A 22,290-nucleotide genomic window follows, 5' to 3' on the forward strand; every position below is an offset into this window, starting at 1 on the left:
CGATCATTTCACCATTTACTTTGTGCAAAGTTGATCAGGCTGTTGAATAAATAGTGATATAAAATCATTTTTCTTCCATATTGCCGACTACTACCAGACAGTCCATTGTATTTATTCTTTTATCTCTCCTCTTCTGCTATCAGCCCTTCCTCTGGCCATGTAGAGGATTACAGAATGGACTGAAATGTCAGAATGTCATAATATATATTGGCTCATGTCTCACAGTCTTCTCTCTCTCTCTCTCTCTCTCTCTCTCTCTCTGCCCTATTCTCTCTCAGTCCCACCCCAGGCTCCGGTGATAGAGGGATTGAGGACTGAAGAGGTGAAAGCCGGTACCTATCTCCGGCTGGTCTGTCTGTCATATGGAGGAAACCCTTTGGCTACTCTGCACTGGACTAAGGTGAAATAGAAAAGAGTCATCAGTGACTGCAGTATGGCCACCAGATGTTAGGTTGTTCCTCTGCTTTTTCCTTTTGGGTATTTTTCTCTGTAGATTTAGAAAGGTTCTTGTTCTAAAAATATATTTCCATTGGGGAAAGGTGTGTTAGATCGGAATATGAAAAGAAACTCAGTAGAAAGCTATATTCTTGAATAGCGCAATCTACAGGGAGGCCATTTTCCCTCACTTCTCTATAATTACTAAACTCTGTATAACTTAGCTGTACATGATTAGCTTAATTACCAGGACTATTGTGTAAGCACTACTAAATTTCAATGGTACTCCTTTATATAAGCACACAATCTACAAGACTTTTCTGTAGTAATTATCCCTTAGTAGTTAATGTGTTTGAAATTTATATAAAAAAAAGAAAAACACCAAATTCTCCTTTTGTTACTGGGACAGAATGTTACTGGGTCACTACATGCGCGTCTTAATTATGGCGGATCACATTTCAAACAAACATGGTGGTTAAAAGGTTGGAAATACAGTAAAACTTTGCAAAATCCGCAAGAGCTTTTCGTGAAAAATTTTTTAGTGAAAAATTATTTTAGACTTAAATTTAAAAGTTTTGTTTATGTTGGTTGATTGTATCTTGTACCTGATTTAAAGGCAAGAATATTATATAATTTTTAAAAATTATATTTTATATTAAAATATATAATAAATACAAATTTATTTTTATGCTTCTGTTTATCTCTGATTCAATCCATTACTGTGCTTTATTAATTTTATCATCAATTTATTGTACCAAATCCATTAAATGTTTTTAGTCCAGTGGGATTCTATCCTGTGTGATGCTGAGTCAGATAAATAATTTTTGATGATGAATGAATGAATGAATGATATAAAACACTTGACCAAGGTACCCAAAAGAAATACTTAATTACCTAAATTACTAAATTATTTACTTTTCTTGTAAGTAACCTTTTGTATTCACAAAGCCATATTGTGCGTTTTATCATCTAAGATGTTCTTGTCTCGATTTTTCTTGTTCTGTTTTGGACCTCTGTCTGTGTTCTTGGTTATTGATTATGGATCCCCTGTGTTTAAAGGTGCAATGGTCTTTTTTAATCACTTTTTACTAGCACAAGTGTATTATGTGGCTGAGGATAGTTCTCATAATAGTATGAGTGTTCAGATAATTCTCCTTCAAGCAGAAGACCACACTTAACAAGAAATGCAGTAAAACCAGAATAACCACTGGCAGAGCTTTTTCCCTGATGGAGTAATTTATTACTGGTAAAGACTATTAAGCTGGACACGAGAATTAGCGATGTCGCTTGGGGACAGATGCATCAATGCAATCTGTATAGAGCTTTGAATTGTTTGAATGGCCAGCTTTATGTAACGAATCAAGTAAATATGTTGTATCATTACAAGAAAAACAAGACAGTGCAGATACTCTTGACCTCGTAAAACTGAATTTTGCACGTTTACAGTGTTATAAGCAGCTGGGTTTCAAGCAGGATGGCAGATTTTGGGGGTGGAGCTTTGTGTACATGGGTAGGAATTGGGGTGATGGGCTCAATGATTCTATAAAAAAAAGCATTAAAATCTTATTAAGCTCTATTTAAACATTAGAGACTAATACACATTTAACTCCTGTTTTATTGTGCTTTCCTGTAGACTGACCCAGGCTAACATACCACACATATCAGCACATGAGCTGATAAGAAAATCTGAAATTATTGATTTATGATGCAAAAGGATATGCAAAGTAAATCAGTATTTCCAGATGCTGGACAAACAATAGCTGTGAAAATAGTCATTCCCTGTGGTTAATGCTATTTACTATGATTTCTCCAATAAAATAACTAAATCTTGTGGCATATGGAATTTAACGTTGTGAGTATTAAGTTGTAAACACAAACATTGGATTTTATTTATATAGTATGCACTTTCATGTCTGCCTTCTGATCTTTCTCTAGAAGTATACTTTCTCTATAACATTGGCCTCTAGGCTTCATAATTCGATCTACTTGGATTGATTTTGACTTTAGCCATAAGCTAACAGGACAAGTGCTCGCTCAATGCAATCCCTAAACTGCCAAAGAGACACGGCTGGGCCCTTGAGCAAGGCCCTTAACTGCTAACTGCTCATCTCTGTGCTTGGATTAGATTCCGCTTGGTTTGTATGTCACTTTAGATTTGTCACTTGGTTTGTATGTCACGTAAGCCTCTTCCAAATTAATAAATAGAAATGGAAAGCTAATAGTGCATTATCTACATCAAAATGTCAGGGCCACTGGCTTAAATGTTCGACAGTGACAGCTGTGTATCCTAGCATGGCTTTGTAGCCGGATGAGTAAGAATTATGGTCTGCAATTTATTGTTTCTGAGGCCACGCTGTATTCTGTGTGTCTCAGTCAGCAGCTTCTCTCCCATCACTCACCCCCACAGACAAACAGGTGAATGTATAAACAAAGGCAAATACACACACACGCACACACACACACACACACTTCAACCAAGGACACCAGAAAGTTACCAGAAAGTCCAAGTTCAGAAAGTTGTGCTCTCAAGTGCCAGAAAGGAATGTGTTTTTATGGTGTCAAACTTTGTGAATAATATATGTGTGTGAGTGTATATGTGTGTGTGTGTGTGTGTGAGATTGCAGTTGCTACATCTGCTGGTCCTGAATAAGCTAACACTAGCATTCAGGGTTAAAACTGAACAAATTCCTCTCAGCAGGAGGTTGTTTCAAAGCAGAAATGTCTATCCATCTCTCTTTCTCACTCCTTTATGCTCTCCTTTATCTTATTTTTTTCTCTTTCCACTTTTTTGTCAATAACTCTCTCTTCCAGGATCTCAGTGTTATTCTCTCAGTCACTGCCTGACTTGCCATCACTCCCTCTCCCTCTCACTCGATTACGCTGTACAGTATCTCTCTTTCATACTCGCCTTTCTCTTTCTTTCCTTCCCTCATATTCCTGTTCACTTACACAACAATTTCACAAAAGTTTGAAAGACATAGTGAATGGAATTGTCCTTCTGCCAGGTATAAATGTATATTAGCTGTCTGTTTGTATCTGACATTATTATTATTATTATTATTATTATTATTTGCCAGAAGTTATATGGTTAGACATTTTAAATAGCATTTATTAGCTATTTAACTAGCTAGCTAGACATAGCTTTACATACATCTGTAAGTTAGCTGTCTGTTCCATAGCTAGCTTTTTCTCCCTTGTTTTGCTTAACCAACACATCATTTGCCAGAAGTTGTTCCTTTGGTAAAAGCTAGCTGACAGACAGCTTTTACCATTTTTTATCTGGCTAACTAACAAGCCATGTGCGTTAATCAGACTCTTCAGTACGTCAATAATGCCAAACGACTTGACAGACACCATATGTAAGATGCTAATTAGCATTAATTAGCTAGCTATGTTAGTTGCCTCACTTTTCTATCCTTGTAATTGTTTGTCTCGGTCTAAATGTTTCTTCTTTTCCCTCATCATTCTAACATTTTCTTTCTTTCTTTCTTCCTTCTTGTCCCTCTTTCTTGTATTCTTTATCTCTCAATCATTTTTCCCCTGTCACTTGGGTCATCAGCTGTCCACCTTTCTCTGTCAGGCTATTTTTCTCTCTCTTTATATTTTTCACTCTCATTATACCTTCCTCTTTCTCTCTTGCTCTATATCTCTGCCTCTCATAGAGATATATCTCTGCCTTTCACACTATCCCCCCTCTTCTCTCACTCTCTCACAACGTCTCTTTATGTGTCTCAAACTGTCCTATCCTGTTTCTCTTTCATGCTTTGTCCCTTTCCATCCCTTTACTCTCTCTTTCTCTATTTTGCTGTCTCTTATGCTGATTCTTTATCTCTCAATAAAATTTGCTCCAGTCCAATTCAGTTTAATTCAGTAGACAGTTACAGGTGTACCAAAGCATCACAAGGATGAGAAAAACTGTTATTAACAAATACAATTAGTTAGGAATATCAAAAAATGACCATAGAACAAATAATAATAATAATAATGATAATAATCATAATAATAATAATCATCATCATCATCATCATCATCATGTTATATAATAAATTCTTTCTTTCTCTCTCAGAACGATGAGGTGTTGTCTACTATCTGGGAAATGGACACTGTCTCCCGTAAGGCCAGCAGTACGCTGGTGATGGGCGTGAAGCCAGAAGACAATAAAGCTGTGCTACGCTGTGAGAGTGTTAATCAAGTGTCCCGATCTCCCATGGCCATCACTCGCACCCTCTCCGTCCTCTGTGAGTCACTAGGCTTCATTTTCAGTTCATATGACCTTTATTTCATACTGACCTTTTTGTTCTCGGTGTCCAAAGAGCCAAAAAGTTCAGCATTAATCACATCTTGACCTGATGGCATTATTTCCAAGACAAATAAACTGATTGGCGTTATCAAGAAAATGTAATTAGTTTACAGACTATTCTTCATTTCATTTATCACCAGCTTTATTGTTAAAAACACGGGTTACCACAGCGCTGTTGAATTCACGACTCTGGTCAGAATGTGTTGATTCATCTTCTATAACAGCAGCTCTGACAGTTGTGCTGATGGTAGATCACAGGTTTGTGTATATTAATGCACTCGTTCTAATATGTTACAGTTTCTGTAGAAACACGGGGGCTTGAATAGCAGATGCTCCACATAACCTAAGATTAATAATAAATAGATTCAACAAATTAGATTTAAATTAGATTTAAACAAATATGTGCTGTTCTTAACTAACAAAAATGTATAACTGGTGATGTGCCAAAATTTTCTCTAAGGAGATGCTTGTTTAACATTTAGTATGTACTAATATAGCAACCTATGTTAGTCAGACTCTGCAAAGGAAAAAAAAAAATCATTTTTCCCCTTATTTTTATCTCTTTTTCCTATTAACTTTGATACACATTATTCATACACATGGACAGTCCATTTCCTTTTTAAAATTAGTGATATTTAGATAATATTAAATTTTAAACAAAAAATTAAATCTAAATCTAAATAATCTGGATGTGTTTTAAAATGTATGCAATACAGGGTTAATTAATTTATATCACAGCTGCAAATACAGCTTCTCTAAATTATTATTTAAATGTCTTAAGAAGTAATTTTTTTTTTGGGGGGGGATATATACATACATTGCATGTTCCAGAAAATGCCTACCAGCACGTGAAGGCTAACCTTGCAATTATAGTTTACTATAATCATTCTATAACTTAGTACAGCAGATCTGTATATGGAACGGTGAACAATCCCAATTCTTCAACTTGTACCAGTGTATCAAGTTCTTCTTGAGCGGATAACAGGTTGAGAGTCTCGGACAGATGGATATCAATCAGTTGTGCACATTACAATATCAAGGCAAGCTCACTCAATTCTCCTAGTTTCACAAAAAGCCTCATGAAGCAGAGAGAGTGTTTAATATAATTCTTGATTCCCCATTTAACAATGCACTTTGTGCTGTGATGCTTTTGGAAACTCATCCCTGATATTTTATCATATTTCTATCTCCATGCAAACTTTGCTGGATGTTTAACACTAAAGTTTGGTGTCACTAAACATTTTGTTAATATATTACATCCCCTGGCATCTTAATGAATCTACTGTTCTTTAATGCTTGCATTTCATCAAGCAATTGTCTCAAACCTGGGGTGAACATTAAATGCGAGTAATTGTTATTGTTTCCGCAGTGGCTTTTAAAATGCTTCATCAAATTTGTGAAAAGGAAAGAAAAAGGAAACCATGCCGACGCAGACATTTGGGTTGCCTCCAGAGACTGTTTTAATTAGTGCACCTTTTAATTGTAGCAGTCTGATTTGTAAAAGCCTATGAAGATGTAAGTGATGCGTAGGGAGAAGAATCAATTAGCAGAGTAAAAGACTGTGGTTTACAACTAATTGAAGGCTTGTTAAAAAGTTATGTTGCAGCCGATACTGGAGTTCATGAACATCTAAATACTAGTTAAATGTCATGACCTGTGAGGTAACTTGTGCAGGGAGAGAGACAGTCCATTTCAAAGCTTTCAAATTTGTAAAAAGGTGTGGGTCAAAATTTCGCCAAAACAATGTGAAAGACTGATAAACTCCTACAGAAGATGTCAAGTTATTGTTGCTGAAGTTGGTTCTACTCGTTACTGAACTATATGGTGTACTTATTTTATATATGGTTTCTGAATGTTGGTTTACTTTTTGGAAAAAAAATGACCACATATTGAAATCTTTTTTTTTTCAGTTGTTACCTGAGGGTATTTGTTTATAGAACTTGGTGAGGACAACACACAATCATTATTTAGGCCCTAATAACTAAAAACATAGACTTGAAGATGGGTGTACTTTCTTTTTACCATGTCTGTATATGTGTAGTGGTATGGGAAATCCATCAGACGTTGAAAAAAATGACCAAAAAAAAAACAGGTTTTGATATTTTTTTCTGCTTATGACATATTTTGACACCTGTACTTTAAGAAAACAAATATATTTCTTTGAAATTATGTAGAAATGATTTTATTAACTCTCTAAACCTTCCTTGGCTTTAGGTAGATCAGGAGGCAGTTTAATAAATGCAGTGTTTTAATTGCTAGCTTGCTGGTTAAGTGTGATTTCATGCAGTGAATAACCTTTTTCTTGAGCAAGTTATTTGTAACCTTCCATTGCAAAAGGCACATAAATTGATGCAGTTTATAAACAGTATTAAGGTGAGCAGCTGCTAGAGGTTGTGATAAAGGTTAAATGCTAGTTTAGCCAACAGAACACAACTCACAGAATTAATCAGTGATTATTTCAATACCACAGTAATAGTGAATCGTGAGCAGTGATCAGTTGTGGCACGAGCAACAATGAGGCTCCTGCTTAAATTCCGTGACTCATATTTACCTCAGAAAATAAGATTAGAGAAAATGACATGGATGATACTTATGGTCTAAGTGATTGCTTATTTTCTATTGTAAACAAAGAATCTTTGATAAACCACATATTTATTTTGTAATACTTTATTTATCATGTGTTTAATTAAAGGCATTTATTGCATTTAGTTTGTTGGTGTCTTTCAGTGGAATTGCAATGAAAAGCTTAAATGCAGTTTTCTCCCTTTGAACTTTTGGAGGTGTACATATTGTACTTTAAAAATATTATAACTTTACTTGCAGTTGAGATGTGTACATGCAAAAAGAGAAACATATAGCAGTTCAGGAACACATGTCGAAGTAGAGATAATAGGTAAAAAAAGCCAAGATTTCAGTATCTGATGGGTTTTCCAGGAGTGCTAGAGAGCCAGTGTGTGATCGTTGCTCAGATATATTCAGGATTTGTATTCTGGTGAACTGATTCATGGCTTTCAATAAAAGCACCAGCCACTTAGAAAACAAAAATGTAGAACTGACAGAGAGGATAAAAGCTCTAAGGATGGTATGTGCATGCCTGATGTGCAATGACATAAGGGTGTGTATTATACTTGTGTGCAAAATGAATTGTTCAGTCCCTGAGTTTTTCCAAGACCTTCACTTTGTCTTTGAAGGGTTTAAAGGAAGAGGTCACATCACAGGCTGAAGGATAATACATGAAAGATACAATCCATTCAATGCAATTGTCCCAAGCTATGTCACAGTCCCTAGTCCTCATAAAGCCTGTTAAAAAACATTTATAGATCTTATGAAGAAAACATTCCAAAGAAATAAAGTTCTCATTTGACCATTTGACTGGTATTGTTGAAAAAGAAGGGTCTTGTATTAGTAGGTCAGCTACTCTTTCAATCATGAAAATGTGTCAATACTCACTCAAGGGCCTTTATTGGAAAATTCCACTATTCAGAAACCATGTGTCACTGTCTAGTTGTCTTCTCCATCCAGAATATAAATATTGTTACTCTCAAGAGTTTCCCTTGTCCTTCAAGTGATAGGATAACGCTGAGTCATGTCCTGAAGAAAAAAAAACACTTTCTAATGTGTCTAATAGTTTCATTTAGTCATTTTCACCTCAGTATGTAATGATAATAATGGCTAATGTAGACTACCAGGCCAATTCCAATTATTTTACTGAATGTGTTTTAAATTGGACCAGATGTTTAATGTTCCCTTTCGATACTAAACTCGTACTGTGTTGCTAGACGCCTATGGGGAAAACTCCTTTTTCTCTGATGACTAATCACGCAGTGAAACTGCACGGCCATTGGTTCGTGCAGTGCAATAAAACGAACCAATGGCTCGGCAGCGGAACTGCCTGCGCCTATGGCAAGGAAGCCCACCAGGATGGGCGGAGCCATCTGGCTATATAAACGGGCATAGCGCCATAGGATCTCAGATCAATTCTCCTTCAGCGACGAAGATCTTCTCTCTGCTGAGCTACGAGACTTGAAGCTGACATGCCTCGCAGCGGACAAGAGCTACTCTCCTGTGCAGTCCCGCTGTTCCCGCCGAGGGTCAGCCGCCATCAGCGTCTGGCGAGTTAAAAGAGCAAGCACTAAAAGAGCAAAGCACTAAAAGAGAGAAAAAAATGCTAAAAGAGCAAAGAGCAAAAAAGAACTTTTTCCTCTAAAAGAGCAAGCGGCGTTGAGATTAATGCCTCTTTGAGCACTTGGACCAGCGTCCTTCGGCTGATGCGAGTGACATGGTTTCGTTCAGCGCAATCAAGGACGAGCTGCTAGATGACAGCATGTCTTTAGCAGCGTCAGACATGGAGGATATTTTGGGCTCTTCCTTCGACCCCGCCCCTCTGCCATCTACGGATCCCAGCGTCACCAAGACGGGGATGGACGCCAAGCTCTTCCTCTCTAAGGCGGTGGAAGAGCTGGGTTTGGAGTGGTCCGCACCAGAGGAGCCCACTTGGAGCCGTCTGGACAAATGGTTCCTCCCGGGACGCCGTCAGGCCCCTCGTCAGCGAGGTCCACAATGAGCTCACAAAGTCGTGGTGTGTTCCCTACTCGGTGTCAGGACCGGGGATCGAACCCAGGTCACTGACAGACGTTTTACCGTTGAGCCACAGGGAGGCGGTAAACCCACGAAGCAAACGCAGAGGTAGCGCACAAGAATATTTATTAAAAGTGAAGAAAAATAACACAAGGGCAAAACGGGGAGAAACAAGAAGGTAACGGATCTCAAAAACGAAGACGAGGCAGGGGAACTGAAAACAGCAAAAAATGAAAAAAGAGAAAAAGGGAAAAAAGACAAAAAACAAGATGATGGAGCTAGGGAAAAAAGATATTTAGCTCGAAAGAGGCGACGAGAAAGACAACAGGGGCTTCGGAAACAACAATAACCAAGCGGGGAACAAAGGCAAAAGGGACGGCTTAAATACACAGAACGGGAACAAGACACAGGTGAAAGCAATGAAACCAATTACAACAAAGAAAACTAAGGCTGGGCGACATCTAGTGGGGAAAAAAAAACATGACAACAAAAAAAACACTGAAAAAGGACCAAAACTCTGACAGACGGCGCGGACAAAAAGGGCTACGAGAGACTATCTCCCCTGGATGAGTCTGGCTGAACCTGACGAAGATCAAAGAGGCGGACAAGGTTCCCTTCCTGGACTCTCCGGTTTCTCCCACGGGGCTGTTTGGACCCGCCGTCCAAGGGTTTGCAGAGCGCTTTACTGCCACACAGAAGTTGTCCCAGGCATTGCGACACTTCTTGCCAAAGCGCTCAAGCTCTGCAAGCTTCACCAGTTGCCCCAAGCCTGCTCCAGCACACCAGCCGGCTAGACCCGCGCCTGCGCCTGCTCGGCACTTCCGCTCGGCCAGACGCCACTCAGACGCCAAGGACCCCGGCCCAAGCTGACACTGGATCCTGCGCCTTGGGCGTCATCTTGATCTGCCAGACAGGAAGAGGAGGGGGCAAAGTCTCGCCATCGCCAGACCACCCCCCCAAACGATCTCTGTTATGCCCCCAAGCACCCAGTTCTGTTCCAGGTGCCGGTGGCAGTGTGGTTGTAAATGCTGTTGTGGACACTGGGCCTGTTCTGAAAGCACCCACACAAGCAGCCACTGTTATAGCAACAAAAATAAAACACAAACATTTTAGACAGAGAGCAAAATTCCTCTTCCACTTATACAGAGTGTCAGGTTGCCTCACGGCGATCTGCCACTCGAACCATGGCAGGCCACTCGAACAATGCCAGGCCATCCCCGTAGTGTCAGATTGGGTTTTGGGGATTATAAAGTGGGGTTACTCACTCCAGTTCGCTCGAAGACCCCCTCAATTCAGCGGTGTGGTTCCCACCTCAGCGCAGAGCAAGGACGCTCATGTCCTATGCTCCGAGGTGATGGCCCTACTGGCGAAGGGTGCCATAGAAACGGTTCCGCCAGCACAGAGCGAGTCAGGATTTTACAGCCGCTACTTCCTCGTCCCCAAAAAGGATGGCAGCCTTCAGCCCATCCTCAATCTCAGACACCTGAATCGCGCGCTCATGAAGCGGCCGTTCAGGATGATTACTTTGAATCAGATCCTCACGCAAATACGCCCAGGGGACTGGTTCTTTTCTCTGGATCTGAAGGATGCATACTTTCACATCCAGATAGCCCCCCAGCACAGACGATTCTTGAAATCGCCAAGGAGGGCTCTCCTCGAAACACCTTTTCGAGATGGTAAAAAGCCTCTTGACGTGGGCACATCTCAATCTGTTCCAGGAGACTTAATTTGCCCCGGCCCCCTACTGTCCCTGCGTGGGACCTACCCACGGTCCTGAGGGCCCTCAAGGGATCTCCTTTCGAGCCACTACAGTCTGTGAACCTAAAAACCCTATCATTAAAGATCGCCCTGCTACTGGCGTTAGCATCGGTCAAACAAGTAGGTGACTTACAGGCTTATCTTAGCGACGCAGTACGAATGTAGTATCGAACAAGTGCTGTGTTGCAGGCCGTGCCATAACGTTGCACAACTCAGAGTCGTCGCTTCAGTTGATTTGACCTGAGATCCTATGGCACTATGCCCGTTTATATAGCCAGATGGCTCCGCCCATCCTGGCGGGCTTCCTTGCCATAGGCGCAGGCAGTTCCGCTGCCGAGCCATTGGTTCGCTTTATTGCACTGCACGAACCAATGGCCGTGCAGTTTCACTGCGTGATTGTAAAGGCTTCAGTCATCGGAGAAAAAGGAGTTTTCCCCATAGCGTCTATCGACGCAGTACTCGTTCCCATATCTCAGGGAACCGAGATTATGTTAGTAATCGAGTAATGCAGCTCCAAAGAAACCATCTGGAATAGTATGAAGAAAACAAAGGAAACATTGATATCAGTAAACATGACAATTATTTTCCAGAGTTTAATTGTAGTGTAATGTTTTGATCAGTCCTAGCCTATCTTTCAGTAGATGATGAATAGTAGAACTGATGAACCCTTTCAGGTGAGTGGAGAAATGTTTTCAGGACTGAAAAACAACATGACATTTTTTTATTGCATATTTATTGGCATACATGGCATATTTATTACATATAAACCATTCATTAAATTTTGAATTCAATTTTATTTTGATAGTACCTTAGTACAAATGGTCAGTTAATATATTAACCAAAACTACAAGGTCTCCCAAAAGTCTCCATACATAAAGGAAATTCTTACTTTATATTATATATTTTCAGATAACTTTTAAGAATACCTTAGACAAAAGAAGAATTTATTGAAATCATTCTCATGGCTGGATCAGGAAGCTGTCGCAAGGTTGCAGTGGACTTTAACAGGAAACATGGCAAGCAAATCACACATGACACTTTTGCCAAAGTTATTAACAAATTAAAAACAAATTAACTCCCCTATGGACTTTTGGGACACCTTGTAGTTAAAAAAATAAAATAAATCAAAAATTCTAAAATAAAAATTTCCTACATTTTGATCTTGAAATTGGATTTTGGCAGTAGACGGTAAACAGAAAAAAAATTTTGTGGTCGGTCAGATTTAAGAGAACATATTGTGTGTAGTTTGTACAAAAATAGTTATTTAACATTTAATATTATATTTGTATAATAAGTTTCTCATCAAAACTTGATTTCATTGCTTATACTAACCTTAATTTAAACACATTTCTAATTACTAGATTAAATTACGCAGAATGAGCATGATCAACTCGTAGTATTAATGTAGACCAGTTACATTATGAAAACTTGCAAGGATGTTGGCACCAACGGGAACTATAACCATAATTAAATTAACACAATTAAAGCATGTTTGTTAGAATAGCGCATCAGTAATTTGGCTGTTGCAGAATGCCACCTACCTGGCTTCGATCCTCAGTTTGAGAGAGAGCACAGGGTTCGGTTTTATTCAGAGCTTTGAAAATACATGGTCAAATCATATTGGGTGTATGAAAATAAATTATTTTAATGTAACTCAATTCAATCACATGGAACCGATGCAATCATTTGAATTAAGTAAATTTAATGAGCTTTTTTCAGGGTAGGTGGTAAATCATTAAGCTGGTTATTTTATCCATTACATTACACTTGAGATATTTTTCTTCTCAGAAGATATTTTTCTTCTCTGTTCTCAATCTACAAGTCGAGCCCTCTAATGTGGAACTAAGTGGCTCCTCTGAAGCTATAGAGGGAACAGAGGTGAATGTGTGCTGCTCCACGTCCTCCAGTAATCCACCGGTTCATATCCGCTGGTGGCTCGGCTCCAAGGAGCTCAACACCACTGTCATCACTATCACTGAGGTAAAAGACACTGAGTCAGAATCACACACCGAGTCAGAATCTGAGTCAGAATCTGACTCATCTTCCGAGAACTGTTTGATATAAGAGAACAATTTGATATAATATTGAATACAACCTGAAATTTAAATTCACATTTTTTACCTTGTTCGTTCATGTCATGGTCATATTGTGCATAATTCATTAGTATCAATCACTGAAAATACATACTTTTTATTTTTTTAATTCATTATTTTTTTTTATTAAGAGGTGATGACTTAAAAACACTAATCAGTAATATCTAGAATTGAATAGTCCTTCAAATATGTACAAAAAATCCCACTTTTATGTTGTAGTCCAATAGCATCCAAGCTCCAATCCTTGGAGCTAACAGTCATACATATGGTAGATATGGTAGATTGCACATTTCAGTATTCAGACCTCAGACATAACCACAGTCTTAATCACTACTTGGACAGTATAATTCGCTCAACATTTATAAGCATTATAAAGTAGCAATATCATAAAAGCATGATAAAGTAGCCTACATGCTGTGCACATGATTATGATTTCATGACCTCAGTTTAGTACACTGTATGGCCAAAGGTTTGTGGGCACCTGACCATCAGACCCATATGTGCTTGTTTGACATCTCATTGCGGATTTAGTTCCCCTTTTCTGTTATAATATCCTCCATTCTTCTGAGAAGACTTTCCACTAGATTTTGGAGTGTGGCTCTAAGGAGTTGTGATCATTCAGCTACATCACAAAGGAGCTAATTGGGGTTGAGGTCAGGGCTCTGTGCAAGCTTCTCCAGTTCTTCCACTGCAACCTTGGCAAACCATGTCTTCATGGACCTCACATTGTGCACAGCAGTATTTTCATGCTGGAAGACGTTTGAGCTCCTTAGTTCCAGTGAGGGGCAATATTAATTCTACAGGATACAAAGACACCTTAAACAATTTTCTGAGTGCCACCTTTGTCACAACAGTTTGGGGAAGAGCCACATATGGATGTGAGGCTCAGGAGCCCACAAACCTTTGGGCAAATAGTGTAGATCGTGTAATTAACTGTTGGTGCATGATATGAAAAAAAAAAAAAAAAAACATTCCAAATAATGAGGGTGGAAGTCATAATGTTAAATTAAACCAAATTTGCAGTGATTAAAATGATAATTACTAGCACTAGGACTTCTAACTAGCTATTCATGCAACAGTAGCCTATATTGGTAATATAACAGATTCTTATTAGATATTGATTGCGATGCTTGTTGAAAATCAACTTATATGTGCGTAACCTGATTCCGGATATATATAACTTCCCCACATAAATATTTGCACAAGCTTTAGACTTGCTGACTCTAAATATATCCCTAGCTGAGTTGAGTTATGTGTATTAAATGAGGTAGAATACTAGGTTCTGCTAAACACTAGTCCACAAGCCCTGATACTGGAGACTGACACTTTTGTTTTAGTCCCTTCTTAATGTCGAATATGTCTTTAGCCAGCTTTTTTGTGTAAAATAAAAGCAATCATCACTTGAGAAGAACATGCAGCTATTCAGCATTATAGTTCCACGACAAAATGTTCAGAGAAAATTATCATTTACTGGCTTTGTGCCTTTAGTTCTGATTAATTTAGACACATTATAAATTGTGCTCCTTTTAAAGTAAGACTTTTAGCATTTCAGAACTTTGAGCACATGAGTTCAGTCTTGAAGTGCGGGATGGTATGAAACGCTGTCAAATAAAAACCTTCTGGGGTTTGAGCGCTGACACTCAACCACTTCCTAGAGTGGAATATACTCAAATTCTGCTATTATACTACAAAACAAATCCTGCCGCCCCTGACCATAGCGGAGCTTGAATGACTCATCCTTTAGTTTGGACCCTTTTTGCCACTTAATTTCCTTTGAGAAATGTGTTCTGTCTAATTTTTTCTTCTTATTTTTTCCTAGTTCTTTTTGGTAGAGTTTGAGTTTAATGAAATGTAAGTGAATAAAAGCCAGCACAAGGCTGCCTCGCGCCTCTCCGGACCTCTTGTTCATTTTGATAAATTTTCCATTTGATTACATTTTTCATTTGCATGCACCCAGTGCTATTTTATTACACTTTGATATATATTACGAGCGAATAAGAATGACCTTTTTGCGCTGTGCTGTTTCAGTGCTTGTATTTTTGTCTCTACCTGCGCTTTTTGTGACGTGTTTTCTCTTCACTTGACAGTAATTAAGCGTGCAGAGTGAGGTTGCAAAGGTTAGGCCGAGGCTACCTCTCCACATGTGCAAATCAGACCACTTGCAAATGAGCTTGACATTAAAAAGAAAAAAAAGACCTGAGCTGCTTGTTCTGGAGTAAAAAATTTAAACACTGTCAGAGGCCTTCTGGGTCTTTTATCTACAAAATGTATTTTTATTTTGAACCTCGTAATTATTCTTTTCAAACCTTGCCACTGTAAAAGTCTATAGTGAAAAGGAAGTTCGTGAACAAATGCGTCACATTTGACCTTCTGAATCAAGAAATTATTGACTAGACATTAGAGTCACCTTTACCTATAATTTACTTTAATTACTGGCCTATTGCAGTGGTGCTGCAGACATGAATAGATACGATGTTAAAAGCCATCTTTTTATTCAGGCTTTTAAAAAAAATCAAAATCAGAGCAGTTGGAGTGACAGACAATGCAATGTACAATAAATCTATCTACTGTAATCAATGATTGATACAGTTGGTCATTGGAGCCAAGAAATATAGCACTAGAAAATGTATGACTTCTTCAAGTAGGCTGCACATGGAAAAGAAATAGAAATTCATTCTGAATTTGACATGTTTGAGAGTTTCTATTTCTAAATATTAGTTGTTGGACATGATGATAATCTCAGTGTGGTTTTCTTTTATTAATTAAATCACCCTCTTACTCAAGCGCAAGTGAGCTTTGAAAAGAGAATCAATTTAATGAGTAGGTCAGTGGTGCCACTGTAGTGAATAACTGTCACCTACATTGTACTGAAAATAAAGAATTGAGAAAACAGGATGAGCAATAGCCTAAGCTATAACTATACACCTGAAAGATAGATACGCATTGTTTTAAACCCTAGTAATGCTTCTGTGTTTGATCCCATCATAACATATTAGCACAACATCTACAAAATCAAAATTTTTTAAATTAAGTCATGACACAGTCATTGCATAATATGTATTTTATGTACCACAACCATATCTTTGTTTGGGGTCTATTATCTCATTGAAAAATCTTAACCTTACGGCAGAGGAATCCAGGTTTGGGCTAAAACATGGTACAAAATCCATCAATGTTCCCAAGACTAAAAGGTGCAAAACAGCTACAAAGATGACAATTGCCATTTATTTTAAGAATACTCATATGTTACTGAAAGGATTTTTTTTTTCTAAAAAAAAAAGATAGAAAAATCAATGACAGGGTAGTGTGATGAGAAGTGGATTATTTTCCTATAACGGCAGGTCCCAAAGTGTTTTATTTTATCCAACAGCAATTTGCCAAAATAAACATGTAGTATGATTGGTTTACATTTACATTTATTGTTGCGCACATTTAAGGTCCACAAAACAAGTTCCTTCACCGGCCTCTACTTTTTTCTTTCTCAAGAAATTAATAATTTAAAAAAGTGACCAAGATGTGACCAAGAAAACTGAAAGTGCAAACTCCTTTGTCCTGAAGACTTTCTCGTGGCGGAAAACATACTGACTGTTACAAACTCCTGACACTGGAGACTCTTTCCAAAACACTAAATAAATATCTTCTTACAGAAAATATCACCATATCGACACTTACACATTTTTCTCTGTTAAAATTTATTAGATGTTACTAGAAACAATCATGTATTAGTATTAGGAGTGCATTAATATAAAGCTGTGATAGATAGATAGATAGATAGATAGATAGATAGACTATATGGCCAAAAGATTGTGGACACCTGACCATCACACCCATATGTGTTTGTTGAACGTCCTGTTCCAGATTTAGTCCCCCTATGCTGTTTCGGTGTTCCAGTTCATTCCAAAGGTGTTCAGTGGGGTTGAGGTCAGGAATCTGTTCAGGCCACTCAAAATTTTTCCACACTAACCTTGGCAAACCATGTCTTCATGGATCTCAGGGGAATTGTTCTGCTGGAACAGGTTTAGGCCCCTTAGTTCCAGTGATAGTACAGCATACATCCTATACAATTTTGTGGCAACAGTTTGGGGAAAGAACACAAGTAGGTGTGATGGTACTTTTAGGTAGGTGTCCACATACTTTTGGGCATATAGTCTAAATAGATTTACATGTTAGCATGTTTATTGTTACTGTTGTTATTCTACTGTTAATATAAATCATGTTGAAGTAAATCTGTGTTTTGAAGGGAGAGAATGGTGGGATGATGACAATGTCTAACCTGACTCACACCGTGTCCAGGGAGGAAAATGGACTGTTGCTCACCTGTGAAGCTTTTAATAAAGGCACACGATTCTCCAGAATCCAAACCAAAACCCTCAGTGTGTACTGTGAGTGTGAAGCATGCTTTTCTTCCGCATCATTTCCACGTTTTATTGTCACTGAAGCAAAAGTGCTCTTAATTAGACTAATTGTTCTCTCTCTCTCTCTCTCTCTCTCTCCCTCTCTCTCAGATCCTCCTCAGAAGGTTTGGTTAGATGCCCCATCGGAAGGAACTTTCCTGCGTTCAGGGATGACCATTCGGCTGGTGTGTTTTTCCAGTGGAGGAAACCCCACTGGCAGCTTGAAATGGTTTAAGGTCTGTGTATACAGTACATATATAAAAGTCATACTATATCAAAAAGTCCTACCATTTGAAGCTAATTTTCAGAATATTTCAGAACAGTACTCATGCTGACTGACTTGTCACTTATCATGTGATGCCAGGTGGTAGTGTTTCCAGACTGTAGGAGTGTGACAGTGCATTTAGAAAGATTTGATTTACAGACACGTACTGCTAGTGTGACTCTCACATTAGGTTTTTTTTTTTATTTTTTTTTTTTAAAATTGCTAAAAAAAAACACCAACCACTACCAAATAATTTTTTTTTTCAAAACTGCTCAAACAGCACAACATCACTCTGTGTGGACCAAATTGTAAATACATTATTCTTTGTTTGTTTTAATGCTTTTATTGAACTATGCATCTCTGCATCCCAATTTGCAAAAGTTTAAGTGCTTTCCATCAAAACTGATTAGATTCAAATTCAGAAACAAATGGATGTCATAGTCCAATTTTGATTATGATAATTCTTCTTCAAATGTTTGGATGGGGAAGAAGTGGGGGGAATATAGTTTTTTGACCACTTCATTGTTTGTGAGAATTTTTTTTCCCATTAGATTATGAAACATAACGTTTTTCACTCGGATTAATAAAAAGATGCAAGTTCGAATGTCATTTATCTGTGGACTTGAAGTGCGTATCAAAAGAAACCCGCCGATTCCTCAGTCCGTGGCTTAACATGGATGGCCGCCCACATTTATTGAATTATGCATCTCTGCATCCCAATTTGCAAAAGTTTATGCGCTTTCTATCAAAATTGATTAGATTCAAATTCAAAAGCAAAGGGATGGGAGTTTAGATGTCAAATTGTCAAATAGCAGTTAGATAAGTAAAAAAAGTAAATCAAATAACTAAAAAGGGCCGTGCTGAATGTTCTGAGTCAGAGAGGTAGCAACAGCACTGCGTGCAGGAATATTACACCATGAATCCTGAATCTACCCAAACAATATGGTGACATTTCAAGGTCATGCCTCATTTCAAGATGGTGCCTCATTTCAAGATGGCACCTCATTGCCTCATTTCAAGATGGCACCTCATTGCCTCATTTCAAGATGGCATCACTTTACCTCCTAAATTATTTACTAACCCACACAGAAGCCTGGTATTTTTTTTTTCTGTTACAGTTAGAATATTTCTTCTGTTTCTAACATTTTTCATTTCTTATTTCTATTTTCCTGTTATGTACACTATATTCCTTACAATTATTGTAAGATATACCATTCTGTTTGTAACTGAACCTTTAAAAAAACACCCAAGTGACATCAATAATATAAAACAGAAAAAAAGCTATTGACTACGTCATCAATATAGATATCATCTAGTTGTTATTTGTGTGTTTCTTTTTTGCTATTGTTCTGTTTTTGACAAAATATAGTTGTTAGAAGAGAAGTAGTGCATGTCTTGTGGTGTTTTGACAATTGTGTGTATGGGTCATGAAATGAACTTATGTGCTAAGCTGGGTGTTTGTATGGAGAGAGGTGTGAAGAGTTTCTCTCACTTTCTTGAAAATGGATTAGAAAAGCACTTTTTGCTAGTTGTCAGTTTTTCCAATTTACATTGGTTATACTTGGAAATCTTCAACCTGGCCCAGATGAAAGTGTCCCACCTCCCATGTGTTAAGCCTGGGTTATACTACTGCAGTCTTCTGCAGCCATTTATTCTGCATCAGATAGAAAATCATGACAACAACCATAACATAGGTTGGAAAGTTTGAAGCGATATGGAAACATTAAAAAACAAGAATGCTAAGAAGACCTGACTTTGTGATCCTCAAGATAAGGAAGTAATACATAGAAGAGTAAACTGCTGTTTCAGGAGCAGTAATGACCAAATGAATATACAGAGTTAACTACCATTAAATCCTTTTTTTATTAAAGCATTTCATCAACATGATATCAAAAGTGCCATTAAATGTATTGTGGCAGGTACTTATACTTTTTTTTTTAAACATAGGCTTACAGTACACACTACAACACAAAGACTTCTGTATATTTATGGCCAGTATATCCTTGATCTGGACCTCTCCTCTCTCCTCGACTGTCTGAGCACAATAAAACAACTGATCATATTTTCTGGCTTAGAAGCCAATGGACATTGGATCAAGGAGTCAAGCAGGCATTAGTTAGAGTATTGGGAAGCACTCATTGTGTATTACAGAGTGATTTAATTGACAGAAATATTGCAGTCAGTGCACATTCATTTTTGCAATACACATAGATGTGTGTTAAATTAAGATCTAGTGTTGTACAGGATCAACTGGACTGAAATATAATTTTCATAAAACATTCAGATTTCGAAATGGAACATTTATGCAAATAGAGTGTGAAACAAGTTGTGTTCCCAGTGTGGCTCAAAGAGTCACAGTGTACCAATTAAGGTGAACTACTGCAAAGCTAACAGCATGTTTATGAAATATTTATGAAATCATCTGTTTTCTTGACGATTTTTTTGGATGAAATTTATTGTTCTCAAGGCTGTTTTGGATGTTGACTAATTTGAACCCAAACATGTCAAAAGTGTCAAGTGTTTAATTAGTTAATATGTAAAGATTAAACAACTTGGGGTGTGCTGTTTTAGGAAAGTAATCAATGACAGGGTGATGTGATGAGGCCCAGTGTGAAGCAGAGTTACTTTTACCACACTGAAGTAGATTATTTTCCTATAACAGCATCTCCTAATGTGTTTTATTTCTCTTAAACCCCAGCAATTTTTATATATTAAAGAATGACACATGGTACTTTTTAGCCATTTGTAGTTACTCATAATGTTGTGGAACACATTATAGCAGCTATAAGCCGTCTTTTCATCACTGAAGTTAATAAGACTTGTCTTGTCCTGTTCCTGAGAAATCAAAAAGCTCTCTGTTCTGTTTCTATAAAAAAAATGCTGACACTGGAGACTCCTTTCAAAAATGTTAAATAAGAATCATACAGAAAATTACACCATATATAAACAATATTTTTTTTAAGTCCATTTATGTGGAACCTTACCATACAAGTCATTAATATGAACTCTGCAGCCAGATCTACAGTCAGTGCTGCTGTTCTGACTAATCAGAATTGAGAATTCAACAACACTGTAGTATAGTCTTGGTTAATTTGAATTTGGAATTTAGGGCGTATGAACACTTTTTTCTACCAGTTTTATACTGAGAACAACAAACTAATAATAATAATGATAACAACGACAAAATAAACAACAACAACAACAATAACAATAATAATAACAATAATAATAATAATAATAATAATAATAATAATCAAAGCTGAGTGCTGTGTGAATAAATGTGTGTGTGTGTGTGTGTGTGTGTGTGATATTAGGATGGTAAAGCTGTGCAGATGCCAACGAAACACATCCAGTCGGAGCGTGGTGTGTCACGAGAGTTCCTTCTCACTCTCCAACCCAGTGATAATTTAGCCACGTATCGCTGTGACGCCACCAACGAGGCCAAGAAAACACGATCAGCTAAGACTAAACTTCGGGTCCAATGTGAGTCAATAATAATATACTTAGCATTTAATTTAAATGTCTTTTTAAATATCCAGGGTTAACCATTTTGAGTTTATTTATGACAATTAAACAAATTTGCAACCTTAACAAAAGCTGGGTTAAATAATTAGTTCGCTGCACTAAAATTAGTTTGCTGCACCATGAGAATTGTTATGGCATCTGATTCATCATGTGACACTTTGACTGCACAATATGATTCTCAGAAAATGATGTTGGTGCTTCTGATTGTGGATTGAAGACACAGCCAACCTCCAGAGATCACAAGCCTGGACAGATTACTTTAACCTCCCTTAACTTTTATCAACCCAGTTCCCTGTTTTATCAACCTGTCTGCTGCTTGATTTCCCAAAAGATCTGTAGCTCTGTGATCACCATTATTAGCAAGAGTGTCATTGTGATCACTCTCTCTAGCAGATCAGATCCTTTTTGTACAGTACAATTTTGGAGCTGTTTCTTTTGCACTCAGTGGTAGTGTGTGCTCATGTGTTCGGGTGTTGTGTGTTGGATTCCTGGTAAAGTTCCTGCAGTAAGTTTGAAGATCACGGTGGAACAGAAGGAGTTGCGTGCTGGACAGACTATCAAGATGGACTGTCTGGCTGGAAGCAGTAACCCGAAAGTTAACATCAGCTGGAGTCAGGGCACCACCAGGTAACACAGCAAGTTCACACAGCACAGTTCATTTTCATAACCCTTCAAAACAGTTTATTATGGAAGCTCATATGAGAAAATATTAGATAAAATAATACAGATTTATCTCAAAATTGTGACATTTTTTTCTCCCAATGAGAGTTAAAATTGCGAAATTTTATTGCAAAATTGCGACTTTATATCCCACAACATCAAATTAATACAGGTAATTCTTAGTTGTGACTTTCTATTTCACAATTACTCAGTAATATCATACAATTGCAATGTAGTGATTCTGTTTCCATTAATCAAAGCAAATTGGAACCAAGCCTATGC

General features: G+C 37.7%; 1 protein-coding gene across 1 annotated transcript in view; it reads left to right on the forward strand.

The window, feature by feature from the left end:
* nphs1 (NPHS1 adhesion molecule, nephrin) overlaps positions 1 to 22,290 on the forward strand; it is a 121,794-nt gene that overhangs the window by 59,304 nt on the left and 40,200 nt on the right. Inside the window, 7 exon segments of the mRNA XM_026934929.3 lie at positions 279 to 400; positions 4,502 to 4,673; positions 12,894 to 13,051; positions 17,405 to 17,546; positions 17,670 to 17,794; positions 21,138 to 21,306; positions 21,846 to 21,975. Coding sequence (XP_026790730.3) covers positions 279 to 400; positions 4,502 to 4,673; positions 12,894 to 13,051; positions 17,405 to 17,546; positions 17,670 to 17,794; positions 21,138 to 21,306; positions 21,846 to 21,975 — 1,018 coding nt within the window.

Source organism: Pangasianodon hypophthalmus, chromosome 14, assembly GCF_027358585.1.
Source record: "Pangasianodon hypophthalmus isolate fPanHyp1 chromosome 14, fPanHyp1.pri, whole genome shotgun sequence".
NCBI classification, from domain to species: Eukaryota; Metazoa; Chordata; class Actinopteri; order Siluriformes; family Pangasiidae; genus Pangasianodon; species Pangasianodon hypophthalmus.